Source organism: Portunus trituberculatus, chromosome 28, assembly GCF_017591435.1.
Source record: "Portunus trituberculatus isolate SZX2019 chromosome 28, ASM1759143v1, whole genome shotgun sequence".
Classification (NCBI taxonomy): Eukaryota; Metazoa; Arthropoda; class Malacostraca; order Decapoda; family Portunidae; genus Portunus; species Portunus trituberculatus.
The window spans coordinates 12,334,238-12,353,358 of NC_059282.1; the positions used below are offsets into that span (position 1 = coordinate 12,334,238).

A 19,121-nucleotide genomic window follows, 5' to 3' on the forward strand; every position below is an offset into this window, starting at 1 on the left:
ACCGGGCAAACAAGGACGAGAGCTCCCAAAACATATCCTTATGTCTATTTCGTGCACTGGTGTGTGTGTGTGTGTGTGTGTGTGTGTGTGTGTGTGTGTGTGTGTGTGTGTCAGACCGTACCATCCACCGCACCTATGTATTCACACCACCACGTGACGGGTCTCATCTGATATCCAAGAGGACTCGACTAGTGTTTACCGCCACGTCCTTGTACTGCTGTTGCTTACCAACTGCAACACACACTCTTCCTCTCAGCCTCCCATCGCCCCTACGTGTAAGATGAGAGTTTGGGCTGTGCTGATGAGCAGGAGTAACAGTTTTCTGAGTTTTCCTTTTATATACAGCACATGATATATTGATTAGTATACAGCAAAACGTAACAGTACATACGCAGAGGTACCGACGCACGGGAGACAGCCCAGGAAAGAGCCTTATTCTGAAACGCTCTGCTCTTTTTTACCATGACTATTTTCCAAGGCCAAAGGGAGGATTAGCTGGCTTTTCAGAAATGTTTCTCTTGTTAATAATGTAGAAATTCTGTTAATCTGTCACTTGTCATAAAAACAACAACTTAAGAACTCTTGTAAATTGAAGTAGAGACTTTAGAAAGACGGCGAGATGCAACCAGAAGTGTTTCAGAGTATTGTCTAAAGGTTGATCAGAGGAACACTAATAGACTGTCAGTCCATCAGCTCTCTGCCGAGGAGAGAGAGAGAGAGAGAGAGAGAGAGAGAGAGAGAGAGAGAGAGAGAGAGAGAGAGAGATACGAATCAGATAACCAAAACAACAACAATAACAATAAACAACCGCATGTCATAACGTCTTGTTTATCTCAAACGTGTGTGTGTGTGTGTGTGTGTGTGTGTGTGTGTGTGTGTGTGTGTGTGTGTGTGCATCAATAAAGTGCTTTTGTTGAATGGAAAAGGAAATGTCACAGAAGTTTTCCTTTAAGTACTTCTCCATCGCCAGTAAAATATTGCCTGCTCTTGTGTGTGTGTGTGTGTGTGTGTGTGTGTGTGTGTGTGTGTGTGTGTGTGTGTGTGTGTGCGCATTACATTAGTGACGCGGCTGGTATTACATAAGGGTCCCTGAACCCAAAGCTGCGGTGTTTGATAGAGTTCACCTTGATGTGCATGACGCAACTCAGGTACACCTTTCGTCATTTTGTTTATCTAGACCCTCGCTCCTTTCCGGTAGATACGCAACACTTATGCCGAAATGAACGCTTATTCTATTTTCTTCTTCGCGTCAGTTAAGTCAGCGGGTTCCTTTCACTAAGCAATTGGTATTCTTCCCGTCCTTAACTATCAATCGTTTTCTGTTGAGTGGCCAAGGAAGGAAGTGTTTTGAGCGCGGTGTGTCAGTTAAAGCACTTCTATCTCTAGCAAGGAACATTCTCAGGTCACACGAATACCTAACTTATTTCTCATGTGTTTTTTTTTTTCTTCCGATCGATAAAGAATCCTTGAATCATCACGAGTTATGGGAAATAAAAAAAAAGAAAACATGAGTAAATATCATGCTTAGTTCCGGGTTCTCATGTGGTGCCTTTTCAAACTGATAATGCGGAATCCTTGAACCGTTAGAGTCATGAAAACTCGCCTGAAAATCGCACAGACTTTCACTACAACCTGTTGAAACCTGTGGAGATAATGCAGTGAAATGTGAGAGAATGTGTGTCGAAGTTTTGCCATCAACAAGATTACAGCAAGGCCAAAAATAAGACTGTAAGATGATTCACTGCAGGAACACAAGGCAGAGAACGCTGGAGCAAATTCCTTTACTGTTTTCCTGCTGTCGTTATTGTGATTATTATTTCTCATTCTTCCTTCTTGTTCTTGTTTGCGTTCTTTATTTTTAGGTCTGATTTTTTGTTTTCTTCTTCGTCTTCTGATCATTATCCACCTACCATGAAATAAGTTTTTTTTTTCTTTTTTTTATCTTCATTGTAATTATTATTTACTTTAATATTGTTTTCATTCTCCTTCTTCCTTGTTATTGTTTTTTTTTAATTTTAGGTATGATTGTTTACTTCTTTTCTTATTCTGATCATTATTCACTTACAATGAAATTTTTTTTTTCTGTTTTCGTTATTAGGGTTATTATTTTCCTTATTATTGTGTTACTTCTTAATCTTTCTTGTTTTCTGTTCTTTTCTTCTAGGTCTGATAACTTTTCTTTTTTCATCCTCATCGTCTTATCATTATCCACTTACCATGCCAGTCAGGAAGCAAGGAAGGTGAATAAATATACACATCATTGCGTCAAAGAAAGAAACTAATAATTATCCCAAGATTGTGCATTTCTTAACCCTCACTCCCATTTATTAGGACTGAGACCAACGATTAAGTCACGTAATGTATATCTTCTAACGCCAAATTTTACCCTTGAGTCACCTCTCACCCTCCAGCAAACACGGGGAGACACACATGACAATACCTGTTAAGGAATTCAATAAGGAAGATAATAGAGTCACAGCAAAGAATGGGTAAAGATTTTGTCTTTCGATAAGTGACATGAGCAATGATGTCAGAGGTGGTGATTTATACCTTTCGTTAACTGAGATGAGCAGTGATGGTGGTAGTGGTGGTGGTGGTGGTGGTGGTGGTGGTGGTGGTAGTCATAATACACACATACATACACGAAGAACATTTAGACTGGAGCATCTTAATTCATACATTTTGCCGATTGAGTTGAGCGTGGTGGTGGTGGTGGTGGTGGTGGTGGTGAATAATTAACTAGTGCAGAGGAACTCGCTGAGAGAGAGAGAGAGAGAGAGAGAGAGAGAGAGAGAGAGAGAGAGAGAGAGAGAGAGAGAGAGAGAGAAATAGTATCAGTATGAAGAAGTATTAGTGAGTCAGCAAATCTCTTAATGTACTTGTCACCAAGTTCACTTCACTGCCAGGGTATGAGTGGGTAAGTGGAGAAGTAAAGGGAAAAGTGGATAAGTAAATGGGAAAGTGACCTGGGCAGGAATAAAATTAAGTGTGTGTGTGTGTGTGTGTGTGTATATATATACCCAAGGAACCCTGTGTGCCCAATGAAGCGACCTACTTTTCTCCCTATGACTGTGTGTGTGTGTGTGTGTGTGTGTGTGTGTGTGTGTGTTTAGAGTCGAGATAGCCGCACATGTTTAATTACTACTTATCTTTTACCTATTCATCAATCAGTATATCCTACCCCTCTCATATCGTTTTCTTTATCTCTCTCTTCGGCTCAATTTTAACCGATACTGTTCTTATCTCTCTTTGGACTGCATTCTGAAACGTCTCGGCTCCTTATCTCGACTTCTTCGATATACAAATGGAATGGTGTTGTGAAGCGTGTTTTCGAGTATCTAACAAGTTAACGGTATATCTTTGTTCGTGGTGTTTTCAAATGTGTTTTCGTGTTTCTGGCGATAATCTGACACTGCATACAAGTTACCGCTGCTTTCAAGAGTCTTTCCGTGTGTTTACGTGTTTCTAATGATAGTTGCTGGTGTTCTCAAGAGTGCTTCCGTGTTTTTAGAGATAAATCAACGGGGAACTGAAGCTATTTTAAAAGTGTTTTCGAGATTTTAGTGATAGTCAGACAGTAAATAAAGTTCATTAGTGATTACCAGAGTGTTTTCGTGTTTTCTAGTAATCATTCGACAGTAATCTAAGGAACTAGTGTACTAAAGACTGTTTACGTGTTTACAGTGGTGATTTATCAAGTAATTTAAGTTACAAGTGTGTTCAAGAGTGTTTTTATGTTTCTATTGACGATTTAACAATGAATCTAGGGGAACATCATGAAAACACTGCTAATCATCTGCTAATCTTCTCGGCAGCCTTTGAAAAGCAGTCCTGATAAGAGTAGAGTGTTTATGAGCCATTATGTTAAACCAGACATCATTGTCTCCATTCCCTTCTGGCCACTGAACTCAATACCAGACTGGAAATTAAATACCAAAGGTTAACTGTGTGTCTGCTTCGCGCGCACGTGTAACGAACACATCACACCCAAGGCTGGCCTCACACGCGCACACACACACACACACACACACACACACACACACACACACACACACACACACACACACACACACACAAGCTGGAAAAAATAATATAGAAGAAAAAAAAGAAAAGAAGAGAAAAGAATCGAAAAAGGAAAGAAACAAGAAAGAAGAGACGAAGAGGAAGAAATAAAGAGGAAGAACAATTAAACAAGAACACAACAACGAAAACAGAACAAGGACAGTTTAGGAGCAACAATAACATCAATAACAACAACAACAATACAACAAACAGGTCTAACTAACTACAAGGTAACAAGGGCGTCCAGGAAGTGTTGACTAGCTGTGCACGCAACCTCGCCACCTCACCTATACGCCTACACAACACACCACACCCAAGTGCCAGCCAGCCACCGATACCCACCCACTCACCTAGCAATAATAGCAACGGATTATCTTTCTCTTCATTTACATAAGCTAGTTCTCTCTCTCTCTCTCTCTCTCTCTCTCTCTCTCTCTCTCTCTCTCTCTCTCTCTCTCTCTCTCTCTCATATATGCAGTGAGTGTAGGAATAGTTTAATAATGTGATGTCTTTTGTTTGTTTGAAATGTACAGTACGTGTATGTGCATAACTGTAGTGCTTTCAAACATATCATTAGCGTGTTATCTCGAGTAGTTTTAATGTTAGAAGGGTGCAGTGGAAAGTATTCTGGTTTTCAAGGATGCTTTCATGCCTCTGTTGATAGTTTTACAAGAACTTCGCCTCATCAATGGGAAAAAATACTTGTGGGAATCTGGCAAATCATCCCTGTGGCCTTTAAAAACAGTCTTGGCGGGAGAGGAAAGCTGAGCACTCCCGGCCTCGTCTAGACAGGAAGCTCCACGACCTGTGACGCCAACATGGATAATCCCAGTCACTAATTGTCAGGATGCGCAGGTGGGGGACGAAACGTGATGGCGGCTTGATGGAGTGAGTTCCTGCACGTAGGCTCAGTGAAGGCCGCGGCGGCGACCTACACAGCGGCCTCGGTCAGGTGGCAGGCGGCGTGTGGCATGTGGTAGTGCGGCGCGGGGCAGGAGCGGCGGCTGGGGTATGTGTAGTGTACAGTAAAGGAGTGTTTGTAACGGAGCTGCAGCCATGAGTCGTGTTGCCATTCTTGCTACTGAGGGAGAAGTCTTCGTTGGGTTCACTGTAGTTACCTTATCTAATCTTACTCTAATCCAGTATTTGGTTAGAATAGGTTTAATTGCCTTATCTAACCTTGCTTATTCCAACCTAGCCTTACCTGTCTGCGAAGTTAGCTGGGTTTTGGTGAATTGTCGAATGTATCCCAACGTTAATAGCCTAGACATTGCCTGGCGTTGCTGATTTTCATGCGATAATTTGGTGGGTAGCCGACTGAGTACTGACTGACTGACTGACCGACCGACTGACCGTATGTGACTGACTGACTGACGGATTGAGTGACTGATTGATTGAGCGGCTGTTAACTGACTGACTGACTGACTGACTGATTGATAAATTCAATGCGCCGTAGCAACCTGGTCACGTGGCGGTGGGCTGCCTGATGACGGAAAGCAAGACTGACTGGTTACACACACACACACACACACACACACACACACACACACACACACACACACACACGCCGACAAACAACCACACAAGCAGATTACAAATGAAACAATTGATGTAAAGGGCAAATGTGTGTGTGTGTGTGTGTGTGTGTGTGTGTGTGTGTGTGTGTGTGTGTGTGTGTGTGTGTGTGTGTGTGTCAGCAAGTCATGGCTTAAAGTGACTGGCAAGACAAACATGAGAGAGAGAGAGAGAGAGAGAGAGAGAGAGAGAGAGAGAGAGAGAGAGAGAGAGAGAGAGTAAACAAAAAATCCTTTTCCTCCTCGTCCTCCTTACTGCTCTTTCTCCTCCTCCTCCTCTTGTTCTTGTTCTTCTTCCTCTTCCTCCTCCTCCTCTTCCTCCTGCTCTAACTACTACTACTACCAGTAGTAGTAGTAGTACCATTCTTACTCCTCTTGCTACTGCATGTGGAGGAAGGAGGGAGGGAGAGGAGGGGGAAGAGGATGAAGAGGATGAAAGGGTAAGTGGAATTGTGAATCCACGCGAATACAAATCAGGGATCAAGGTCAGAAAGTGAATGGGAGAGAGAGAGAGAGAGAGAGAGAGAGAGAGAGAGAGAGAGAGAGAGAGAGAGAGAGAGAGAGAGAGAAAGGGGGGAGGGGAAGGGCGCACGATGACGCAGACAGAGACAGGTTCAGCTAGAAAAAATACAGACACAAACATATATAGATAGAGAGACACACGCACCACGATAACATTAATAAGATAAAGTTTGGTGTCTTGCTGAAAGGTGAAAGGAAGGCAAGACAAGGAGCACGAGACACTTTCTCCCTCCCTAATCTCTCTTATAGACCATGGAAGGAGCGGGCCAGGAGGGCAGACACTCAGACACTGTATTAAAGCTTTCGTCTTGGCAGCAATTTTCAACGAACTAATGGATATGATAGGGATTTTCTATGGTTGTTCTTGATTCTAGTGATGGTTTAACTCCTTCAGTACTGGGTGACTTTTTTTGCCATGAGTTTTGGGTGTGATTAGACGATTTTATTTACATTAAGGAGAGTCTGTGGAGGTGAGAAGATTAATACCCACAGTCTTCATTATATCAATCCTCACATAAGTTTCTGAAGCTGTAAAAAATCACCAAATACTAACCAGAATGAATATAAAAAAACACGTCGTGGTTTTGAAGGATTTGAGCAAGAATCTTTATCATCACTCATAAAAAGATACATGAGAACCTGACTATTATATGACCTTCGAAAATTGTTGATAAAAGGCTGAAATGTTTAAAAAGACTGAAGGTTTGGAACTGACGGAACAGGTGTGCGCGTGGAAGGCATTAGGGTAGAGCAGGTAGCCTTTAGTAATCTTTTGGCACCAGTATGAGAAACTGTCGAATGGCTAAAGAGGTGAATGCCTCCTGTCAAGGGCTTGTCTTTAAATGCTCTGTTCTTCCACCAAGGCTGTTTTCGAAGGCCACATGGAGAGTTAGCCTTGATTTAATGGTTGTCTACTATTAACATCGTGAAATTCTTGTAAAGTTATCATTAAAGTCACGAGAACACCGTTGCGATACTTACACACTTTGTTCTCTCATTAGATTGTACTGTTTTCAAAGACCACAAGGAGACTTACCCGTCTTCCAGTGGCTGCCTTTACTATTAACATCATCATCTTGTAAAATTCCCATTACAATCATGAAAGCGCCATTCAAAACACAATATGCTTTGTTCCCCCATCAGACTGTACTGTTTTCAAAGGCCACAGGAATAGTCAATCGTGTTCCAATGGCTGTTTTTACTATCAATATCGCAAGATTCTAGCAAATTTTCAACTAATGTCACTGAAACATAATTGAAAACCTTACACACTTTTCAAAGACCATTGGGATAGTTAGTCGTGTTCCTCAGCTGTCTTTATTATCAATATCGCGAAGTTCTTGTAAGATTATCATTAAAATCACGAAAATACTATCGAAACTATATGCTGTTATGCCATCAGCCTGTTTTCAAAGACCACAGGGGTAGCTAGTCGTGTTTTTACTATCAACATGGCGTAGTTCTTGGAAAATCATTATTAAAAACACGAAAACATCATAAAAAAACTTAATACCGTTCTGTCATCAGCCTGTTTTCAAAGACCACAGGGATGCATGGTAGTTAAGTTTCTAATATCATTTTTTTTTCTATGTTCTGGCCTATAGCGCTTGTAAGTAACTTGAAGAGTATATTGGAAGCGCGAAGTTCTTGTAAAATCATTAAAAACACGAAAACACCATTGAAAATCCTACACTGTTCTGTCACCAATCTATTTTCGAAGACCACGGGGATAGCTAATCGTGTTACTATAGCTGTCTTTACTATTAATGATGAGGACTCCGTGTTAAATTGTTACTGGAATCATGAAAACACAATTGAAAACCTAAGACTCCTTGTTCCCTCATCATACTGTCTTCAAAGGCTACAGAGACGGTTGGTCATGTTACTATAGCTGCCTTTACCACTGCTGTTGCTGAGTCTGCAGCTGAGTCTGCAGAATCACCAAAACATCCTTGAAAACCCTAACAGCATCCACTAGATCATGTTAACACCACTCGAGATAAGATGAAGCTCTGAATGTGCTTCTTTAGTATGGCACATAAACAGTGACGTGGAATATTTTAAGGATACAAAAGGAATGGACTGATTGTTATGTCAGAAGAGTCGTTTAGGTTAAGCTGAATGATCGTTTAGGAGGGAGAGTTAAGGGGTCAGTGAGAATGATGACGTAGTTGTTAGTGTTCTGTTCGAGACTTCACTGGGTCGTTCGTGGTGAGCATTGTTTGAGTCGCCACCATAACAGTAAGAGAGAGAGAGAGAGAGAGAGAGAGAGATGCCATTGTTTTTGTTTATCTGTACGTGACGTCGTGTCTACCAATAAAAGGGCCAACTACAGACAGGAATAAAAGTAGGAACTGTGTGTGTGTGTGTGTGTGTGTGTGTGTGTGTGTGTGTGTGTGTGTGTGTGTGTGTGTGTGTGTGTTGAAGATCACGTGTTATCTGTATGTCTAATTCTCTGCGGTGTTTAGTATCACGTGTTGTGTGTGTGTGTGCATGTGTGTGTGTGGTGTGTGTGTGCATGTGTGTGTGTGGTGTGTGTGTGTATGTGTTTCATGGAGAGAGAGAGAGAGAGAGAGAGAGAGAGAGAGAGAGAGAGAGAGAGAGTGTGAACATCTTTTTCAAGCGAATGATAGCTGAGGCCAACACGTGCGTCTGTGCTCAACCACCACACCTGTACACGTGATAGCAGGAAGGAGGGAAGTGGTAGTGTTGGTACAGCAAGGTAGAGGACATTCATCCGGAATCTATACAGTGCAGTAACCCTAAACTGTGATGTCACCAAGTCCAGTGAATTTCAAAGCTATAGATAATTCCGTGTATGGAGTAATGAACAGCTGCTGAGGTTCTGTGAAGGAGAGGAAGGTTTGAGGATGTGAGAAGTGGAATTGGTTATCTGATATCTTTTTATTTATCTATCTATTTATTTTGGTATGAATTGGTTATATGAATAGTCACGAGATTACTGTTATTTTCTAGTTGAGTTACGTATTTGGATTGTAACAGAAGTATGGACATGATAATTCTTGATAGATGGATATTTTCTTTTTCTCAGCTTCAGCCAGAGGAAAAGCATGACTATCCCCACACTTCTTTCGCTCTCTTTTCATTATTTGCTTTATCGTAACCTAACCCAAAGGAAAGAAGAAGCTAAAATTGGATAAATTACACGAAGAAATAAGAACAACGAGAACTTTACTAATATCAGCGTCCTTAAAAATAATCTAATTAGAGATCAAAACATTTCAAAATACGAGCCCCGCAGATGAGCCGAAATTGACAAGGATAACCGTGAGAAGAGGAAGAGGAGGAGGAGGAGGAGTAGGCAGCGTGACATAGATTCTTAGAGGTGCTATGTAGGTCGTTATGAATGTGACACCGGAGAGTATGACGTGGTATTTATACAGCTTAGGGCCATTAAAACGATACTCTCCTCACACACACACATGCGCACACACACAAGGTTAATAAGTTATAGTCGCCTCCCAAAAACTTCGTACCTTTAACACACGCACGAGATTAAAAAAGTAAGGTCGTTTCTCAATAAATTTCGTACCTCAGCTCACATTATCGTACACGAAGACTCAAACCATAACGAGTAATATTTTTAACGATTTATTCTTTTAAATTTCGTATTTCAGTGTTGAGGAGAGTGTTTCTTAGTGTTCCCGTCATACCCGTGTCCATGAGGCAATTAACTGGTGAGAGAGAGAGAGAGAGAGAGAGAGAGAGAGAGTGAGAGTGAGAGTGAGTGTGTGTGTGTGTGTGTATTGATGCACATATCGCTTCAGGATTGCGAACACACCCCACAAGAAATCACATACTAATAACTCTCATTTTATTCAGTGCAAGTGTTTTGAGGTAAGAAGCGTAAATACATCACTGTGTATATTGCGACTTCTATTTGTTTAACTAACTCACAGACGGAAAGACAGACAGACAGACACGGACAGATAGGAAGAGAGATTAATAGATAGGTTGATGGAGAAAGGTAGAAAGAAATTTGTTGATATATTTTCTTTCTCCACAATGAAACATGATGTAATTAATTAAAACCAGGATGAAAAAGCATGAAAACACCACGCAAGATTGTCCGGAGAGTTAACACGTAATACTAAAAATATACGATAACAAGGTACTACTATGAACCAAGACGTTTGGCATGGTTGATTTATAGTTTCTAGTGTGTGTGTGTGTGTGTGTGTGTGTGTGTGTGTGTGTGTGTGTGTGTGTGTGTGTTTCACTCTTTGATCTGCTGCAGTCTCTGACGAGACAGCCAGACGTTACCCTACGGAACGAGCTCAGAGCTCATTATTTCCGATCTTCGGATAGGCCTGAGACCAGGCACACACCACACACCGGGACAACAAGGTCACAACTCTTCGATTTACATCCCGTACCTACTCACTGCTAGGTGAACAGGGGCTACACGTGAAAGGAGACACACCCAAATATCTCCACCCGGCCGGGGAATCGAACCCCGGTCCTCTGGTGTGTGTGTGTGTGTGTGTGTGTGTGTGTGTGTGTGTGTGTGTGTGTGTGTGTGTGTGTGTGTGTGTGACATTATAAATTATTTCATCATTTGCGCATTTACTTACAATTTTCTACACACACACACACACACACACACACACACACACACACATGCGCGCGCACGTGCGAGTGTGCAGTGATAGTGATAAGAGCTGTAATAATCACAACCAAAAATATGACGAAACAGGAAATTAGTGGCTTGACACGCACAAATATAATAACACAGTCACACAGAAGAAGAAGAAGAAAAAGAAGAAGAAGAAGAAAAGGAAGGAGAAGTACGAGTAGAAGGACAACTACAACAAAAACAACAACAACAACAGTTTAAAAATGTACCGATGAACGACTAAAACAATAACAAACAAACCAACCAGTCTGCAGCAGGAGGTATACTGTACGTGCGTTACTTCACACACACACACACACACACACACACACACACACACATCACTCTAGTCACCCCCCAAAACAACTTTACGCAACCATCACACTCTCTCATCTCTTTTGAAAACACTGGAGCCATGCGAGTACGTGCTTTGCGTCAGGTGTTACCCTGCCACGCATCAGCCAGTAGGCCGTGACGCACAACACAGCCTCCGGGTGTCACGCGTGTCACATTGTTTCCGCGAGGCCCTGATAAGATCCCAAGGCAGGAAGGAAAGGTTTCATATCCCATTGTTTTGTTTGTTTTGCCTCCCACCACTGCACAGGTCAAACTTTATTTTTTTACCAGTCATTTTATCACGTGCTTCAAGAGAAGACGAGCGGGGAAGAGGTGGATCGGCTTCCTAAAGGAGGATTTAAGGTAGGGAGGGATGAACAAAGCAGGATATACGATAGAACCACATGGAGAAACCTCACTCGAAACTGATGAAATGGAACACACTCTGAGACTATTATGTGCTCGGAGTACGAATGTATAAAGGAGGGTTTAAGGCAGGAAGGGATGAACGAAGCAGGATACGATAGATCCACACGGACACATATCATCAAAAGCAGTGATTCATGTATAGGCTATTAAAATGGAATATAAGCTGAGGTTATTACTTGCTCAAAGTATTCATGTATGTATAATGATATTTTATGACGTACATAAGTTAATGGTTCTGCTCTGTTTATCTTTTATGTCTTCCATGTGCATCTTAAAAAAATTCACCAACGATTAGTTTGAAATTACTAAATGTTTAAGTTTATGGTCTTCTTTTCTGGTAATTATGTGATTTCGTTCTTGGAACAGACCTCCGTTTATGTGAGAAATAACTTCTCTTTTATTAGTTTGCTGTGTTTTAGGTTTCCCGCAAAAGACGAGTGTTTTCACTGAATGTGAAGGAAACTCCAAATAAAAAAAATCACAAAATATGTCAATTGTCTTGAAACTAACCTGTTATATCTCGATAATTTCATATATTTCACCGGTAGGGGTAAACAATCATGACACGCTGTGTTTCATTGCCCCTCTTAATTGACATAAACTGGAGTAGTTTGCTAATAAATCAACACTTATATAATAATGTTTAAGGGAAAATATTGAGCGAACATTTAGTTATTCAACAAACTCAACATGAACGGCAATACCGTAAATAATGTCATCTGTTATGTATTAGTGTGACTAGCTGAGACATGATAAAACAGCGGCAAACTGATTATTTGCTGCTGGCTGGGTCGTTATCACCTGGTAGCCGATTCTGGCATAAGTAATCAGATGCCTACTTCAACTAGGGTGTGTGTTTACGTATCTTCAGAGCCTCGTGGTTCGCCATACAACGTGAAAGTTACTACACTAAATTTATATGAGGATACTTAGATGAACATTCGTTGGATATAATGTATCCTTTACCTAGATTAGCAAGTCTTTATTTGTTATCTCTTAACATTTTGTATTTTTCAGTAATCAAAAATAAGTAGATATACATTATTTTCCAGACATGTTTTCATTATTTCAGTCACGTTTTCATATCAGTACAATTTTTATACAGTTTGTTTTCGGAGCCACGTGATAACACGCGAACCTAAAACGTAGGTGAGCACGACACATGATCAGAGATACACACTGTAATTACCTGCTGTTACGTGTATTGTTTCTTATACCACTACATTTTCCTGTAGATAATTGATTTCAGGCGTCACGTGACACATCCTTAACCTTGCAACCTGTCAAGAGCATTCATTACTGCCAGTGACGCAAATAGTGTGATTATTACGCTATCTCTTTTAAAGCAGGTACGATTTCCTATAAACAAATAATTTAAGGTGTCGCGTGACAAATCCATAACTTTATAACTTATTGAACACAAAACACGGCCAGCGACACACATTCTGTAATTATTATGTTCTGAGGGAAAGTTTATGTTAAAGTTGGTTAGGTTGAGAATCATTCAGTTCATCAATATCAACGTTAATGATTACGATTCGAAAAAAAAAAAACTATATTTTTGGCTCAGGAATAAATACTCGGTTTCTATAGATATTAGTGGGACAAGGTCAATTTTCCATAATCCTCACATATTTATTTCAGACGCCACATGATAAATACTGAATCTCGTAACCTGTCAGGACCACAAAGCACGGCCAGCGGCACACATTCTGTAGAACGCTGGGTAGCCGTGCCCTTGAGACGTGCGGTGCGCATGCAGACTACAGTAAAAGGCCACGCTCTAAATGCCTCCAGACGTAACGCTTGAAACTGCAGCACTATCTAACCCTCACCGGTAGAACTAGAGAGGGCAAATGATAATAAGCCTCGTGACTATTGCAATTATGTGCTTATAGATTTTATGTGTGAATTCTAGAGTTTGAAGTGCTTTTTGCAGTCGTTACAGATGCAATTACGGAACAGTTGCATTTTGACCGGCATAACGGAAGAACTAAAACAGGTAAATGAATAAATTAACAATTGATCATGCCACGTGTAAAACACTTATAACAATATAATACGTAGAACTTATTAACATGACATGGGAGACACACAGGTTGCTATTTACTGCCAAACTTCAACACAAATAAACACAAAACAAAACACGTGTTTCCACCAATTATACAATGCTCACAAAGTAATGCGTATGATATTACCACATTTTGTCACCCCGTGGAACACACAATAACCCACACACAGGACTCCATTTAAAGGTCCGGAGCGTGTGACAATAAGGGCTACAATCCTATAAGACTAAGCGGACTCTCACCCCTACTGCAGGCTGATGCGCAGTGAGGAGGTGGTGCTTGGTCTGCGCGCGCACCACCACACCACCACTCACCACCTCCTCGTGTGTGGTGTTGTGGCTGGCTGAGGGAGGAGGGACTAAGCGGAACTCTTCACGCCGACCTTACAATCTTAACTCCGCATCGTGCCCAGGCTCTCACTGGCTCTGTCAATTCCCCAAGGGTCTTGCTGTGATGTCTGCCTCCCCCGTGGCTCGTCAGGCGGTGGCTCAGGCCGTGCCGCAGAATATACCTCGCAGGGTTACTATTAATTCCCCGGCTGAACTTCCAAATGACTACAGCACGACCCCTGGAGGCACACTCTTCTCCACTACGCCAGGAGGTGAGGGGCGTGGTCTGTTTCTTTATGTCCTTGCATATTTACGTGATTTGTCCTGAAATAGTGGTCTGGGGGTAAAATAGTGTTGTGTATGTCTAAGTCGTAGATTTGAAGAGGCGTGGCAGGTATGAGGTAGGACGAGACGGCATGGTAACAATCTCTGGAATGTTTGTTATGGTTTGTTAGCGTGAAGTGACTGGTTGTAGTTGAATGTTAAATGTGTGTCCATGTGGCGTAGGGTAAAATGCGCGGCAAGGTCGTAATAAGTCCGGGACAGTTTTGTAACGCGTGACAGGTAACATTCCGCCTTGCGACGGGTCCTTGAGGCTTTGGTACGCAGTGTTTGAGTCATTGCTGATGTCAGGTGTTCGTGTATACCGATTTCGTACGTGGAGTGAGGCGTGGCAACTTACCAAGCCAGGGACAGCATGGTGACGGTAATGAGGGTGAAATATGCATTGACACGGATACGGAATGCTTGGGTGTTGGAATGTGATGGAGGTTTTACTACTGCATGCCTGAAAGATTGGCGAAATGTAAGCGGTGCAGGTTGGCAGGCAGTGTTTGTATGTAGGACAGCATGGCCCAGCAACAGCCTGTCGGTGTGGTGCCTGCCTCCCCGCCTCCTCCCCACCACACCTGACTCACGCCGTCCCGCTCTTATCCACGTACTACTGCTAAGATTGTGTGCTCCACTTATAGCAGTGTGGTTTATTGGAACACATGGCTTGTGGCTTCAATGATGTGTTATCTTAAGCCAGCGTTATGGTGAAAAAAAGGGGTGTTTGAATTTCATACTTTCATGCATATTATCGTTGTTTTACGTAGATTTTTAGTGGTAATGATGGAACATTTTAGGATGAGGGAAAGAATGAGTCAGTGATGCGTGGGTAGATGATGTTCTCCATGCATGCTCTGTATTACCATTTGAAGGAAGTAGAAAAGGCAGTCACATTACAGAAAATGAATTATGTAGTAGTTCAGGTGTATGGAAGTGATTGATTGATATGGTTTTAAGGCAAATTGTATTCAATATTCCCTTCATTACAGCAATAATCTGTGACTTTACAGGCAAAGTGTTACCAAATTATTTCCAAGTTTAATTTTGTTGATAACCATTTAAAACTTTTTATATTAAGATTTAATTCTCTCTCTCTCTCTCTCTCTCTCTCTCTCTCTCTCTCTCTCTCTCTCTCTCTCTCTCTCTCTCTCTCTCTCCATCCATACTCAAAGGAACCTTATTACAGGCACGAGAATCATATACGAACGAACCTTCCTGATGCAGATGCGAAACTCCCCCCTGGCCAAGACCCCACCCAAGAACCTACCAGTAATCCCTGGAGTGACTGCAAAGGACACGGAAGTGGTACACCGCGAGAATGGCACAATTGTGGAGGAACCAGAGAAACCAGGTAAGATCATTGCTTGTATCGCTGGGTAGATAGCTGAGGGCAAAGTTTAGATGTTCAAACACTGAGGTCAAGAATGACAAATGTTCTGTTATTTAAGTATATACATTTTCTAAGAGTATAGGTTGGCTTACTTTATAATATTGGTCTTTGTTAAAATGTGAGCATAAGCTTAGCCACCATATGCACATACTAAATCGAAATACCCTTAGATTGAAGTGCACAGTAAAACCCATTGGGAGAATTTCACATCCAGCATGTACACACAACACCTCATTGTGTGTCTTGTTTGTGTATGTCTCATAGGTCTTTGGTATTGATATATAGGGAGAGAGTAGCCACAATAGTATGCCTTAACAAGATGCTTTGCAGTGCCACTAACTGTTTTACTGTCTTTACTGCTCTATATGGTGTGTTGGGGCTGTAATTCAGCACTGTATATTTCTTGTCTGTTGCTCTTCATTTTGCATGACTTGTATTGTGTTTGTGTGTGCAGACTTTGTAAGAAAAACGTATTTTACTGTTGTCTCAATGTGTCAATAACTAATGTAGGGCAGTAATTTCTTACTAGATGCAAGTTTTTACATTCTGTACAGTTTAGATTGTCCTCAGACTGGTAAATGGGAAATTTTGACAAATTATTGAAGATTTGCAGTGTATGAAGTTAGTGGAGGTATGGAGGATACTTTGCCATTGGCTCTAAGTGAATTGATAGTTAACTTTTGTGGAGGTTTCTCAGTTGTTAAATCTGTAAGTGTGGTAAGGCACCTGGTTCAGCAGTCTCACAAATGTGATGTGCAGAGGTGTTGGAATGATTCAAAGCCATTGTTCATCAGTCAAGGAAAACTACTACTTGATGTATTCATGAATGCTTTGAGTGGCACAGGTGGTTCAGAATGTGTGTGGGTGTTAAAGGTACACCTGTCCCTGCTCCCACAGACTTGCTGGTGAGCAACATAACCAGCATGTCATTTAATTGTTTTTCATTTGTATTATCGTGCAGTCTTGGCATTCTAAAATGTAAATAAACCGAGGATTGATAATCAGTAATACTGTGTAATGTACAGAGGCTAATTGCAAAAAAAGCCTACTACTGATGATTTTTATTTCTCATGCCATGATTCCAGCAAGTCATGCTTATTTAACAGATGCTTGAACACCATTAGAATTTTAATGGTGGTTAGTGAGAGGGATGGGAAAGCTTGTGCCAGGAGCAACTGAGATTTAACTGGACTAGACTGGTAAAGGCAGGAGGAAGTTCCCTGCATGGTGTGTCATTGTGTCAGCTTGTTTGTGCCTGGTGTTTGATTAGAAGCAATGTGTGTGAATGGGCACATGAATGATGAGTATGCCTTGCCTGGCTACCTGCCTTGGGATGTTTGTCTGCCTTTCTTTGGTGACTTTTTCCTTCTTCATAAGATTAACATGTGTAAATCCTGTTTTGTGATTCAATTCACCATCTGTGATCTCAGTTCACCTCTGTGATGTCCCCACACATTTATTTGTTCATGCTTATTGATGTCTGCTTCAGCCCACTCACCTTGTTCTCCTTCACTGTACTCAGTTTGTTTACCCACCCCACCATCTTCCTCTCACTGGCCACATTAGTCTCCTGGCTGAAGGCTATAAAGGCAGCTGTTCCCTGAATATCATTCAACTATTACACTACTTGTGTTGTTTCTTGTATAGATTAAGTTCCTAAAATAATCAAATTAATTTACATTTGAAAGCTGCCTTTTTAGAAAAGTTATTGTTAACATCATAATCAATGAAGGAGGGAAAAATGTTATTGTTTTTTGCAGAAGCAACTGACGTGGACAACCAATTTGAGATGGACCTCTAGGCTCCACCTCGTCCCTGGTTCCACCGTTCATCATCAGGTCTTGGTGCTCAACACTCCTGGCCGCTGAGAGGCTCTGTGGCCTGGGGTCATGCCGATTATTGATCCTGTCCTCCGAGTGATTACTTTAGGCAACATGCCGACTTAACCCAGTGGCTCAGTTGTAACTCCTGAATGCCGGATCTTGCTAGTGCTTGACTGGCACCTTGGTTGTTGTTGTTAGGGGTGGTGAAGGTATTGGTGGCGGAGTGGTCAGTACTGAAGGGCGACACTCATTCTTGACCTTGCAATGCTTGGTCTTTGCTCAGCGTCCAGCACAAGGCTGTCTGTTCCCTCACTTACTTGTTTCAGAGTGTCCACTGAGCCTGACAGACACACCTGCACTGCCCTTGTATTGTGGTCTCTGCTTTATTACTCTTTCTTAAATAGGTTACCATGGCATGACATTGTACACCTTGAAGCTGATAATTCCTGATAGGAGTATTGACTGCATTGACTGCAGGTGTTGGGAGATTGGTGGGTCACCTGCTGGTCTCTCATATGTGCAGCGAGGCCTGAGTGCTGGGCAGGAATGGCTCAGGTTGTCCTTTGGGAAAAGCTGAAATTACCTTTGAACTTACAATTTTTGCTGGTGCCAAAAAGTAAAAAAATCTTAGCTATTCAGGGAAGAGTGTGCATGAGTTTGTGTGTATGTGTGCATGTATGTGTGTCCTGGATCAGCTGGAAAAAAATGTAATGTGTACAAGGATGCTTTTGTGAAACTTTGCAAAGCAGTCGCCATCATTTGACTTGCATTGGTTGAGCACAGAAGTGGTGAACAGCCGGCCTGATGATGGTGGTGATGGTGTTAACCCAGAGTTGGTCTTAAGAAGTGTTAATTGATACATTGTTAAACCTAGGAATTAGTTTGTTAGGGCTTAATGCACATCTATGCCTGATCATGTCACTCTGGTCATTGTGATAACCGAGTGTGTGTGTGCGTGTGCGTGTCTGTGTGTTGGAGACGAATTTTGTATTTTCCAGAATTCGCAAGGCCAGGTGTGACTTGGCTGTATTATTATGCAATGAAGGCTTTTTTTAAAGTTTGTAAATTGGTGTTTCAAAGTTTTCTATCTCACTAGGATTGATTAGAACCTCAATGTAAAAAAATTCAAGTGGCATACTGAAAAAGGAAAGCTCACGTGAAAATACAAAGAAAAAATGAAATAAAAATGTCAAAGGTGTATGGATTTTTCTTATCTTTCAGAGCATGGAGGAGAGTAAAGGAGGAATTAGGAAGGCAAATGTTCTGGCTTGATAAAGAGGAAAGGAAGTATTTTGTTCTCTCATCAGAACAGTTTTTAAGAGCCACAGCAGTGATTAGTTGAGTTGTTTATCTCATTGTTGATGTGGAAACCTTTTTTAAACATATCTAGAATATGAAAATACTTTGAAAACCTTGTATTTTCTACTAGATTTCATTAAAAGCAATCAAGGGAAGGAGCTTAGTAGTCTTCTCAGCTCTGGATGAATTATACAAGTGACTTCCTATCTGATTTATCCCTTTGTGGTGGAGGTCAGTAGTTGGTAAGAGTATTGTCTCTGTCAGTAGTATGTGGTGTTCTTGGTCTGTTTCAGTGGTGGATAAAACAAAACAGAAAACTGAT

General features: G+C 41.5%; 1 protein-coding gene across 1 annotated transcript; it reads left to right on the top strand.

The window, feature by feature from the left end:
- Nucleotides 1–11,075: 11,075 nt before the first annotated feature.
- On the top strand, nucleotides 11,076–18,698 carry LOC123510006 (eukaryotic translation initiation factor 4E-binding protein 1-like). Its single transcript, XM_045264684.1, has 4 exons — nucleotides 11,076–11,493; nucleotides 13,882–14,229; nucleotides 15,474–15,638; nucleotides 17,438–18,698. Exons 2-4 carry the CDS (start codon nucleotides 14,082–14,084, stop codon nucleotides 17,476–17,478), a joined length of 354 nt encoding a protein of 117 aa, XP_045120619.1. The 5' UTR covers nucleotides 11,076–11,493; nucleotides 13,882–14,081; the 3' UTR covers nucleotides 17,479–18,698.
- Nucleotides 18,699–19,121: the final 423 nt, after the last annotated feature.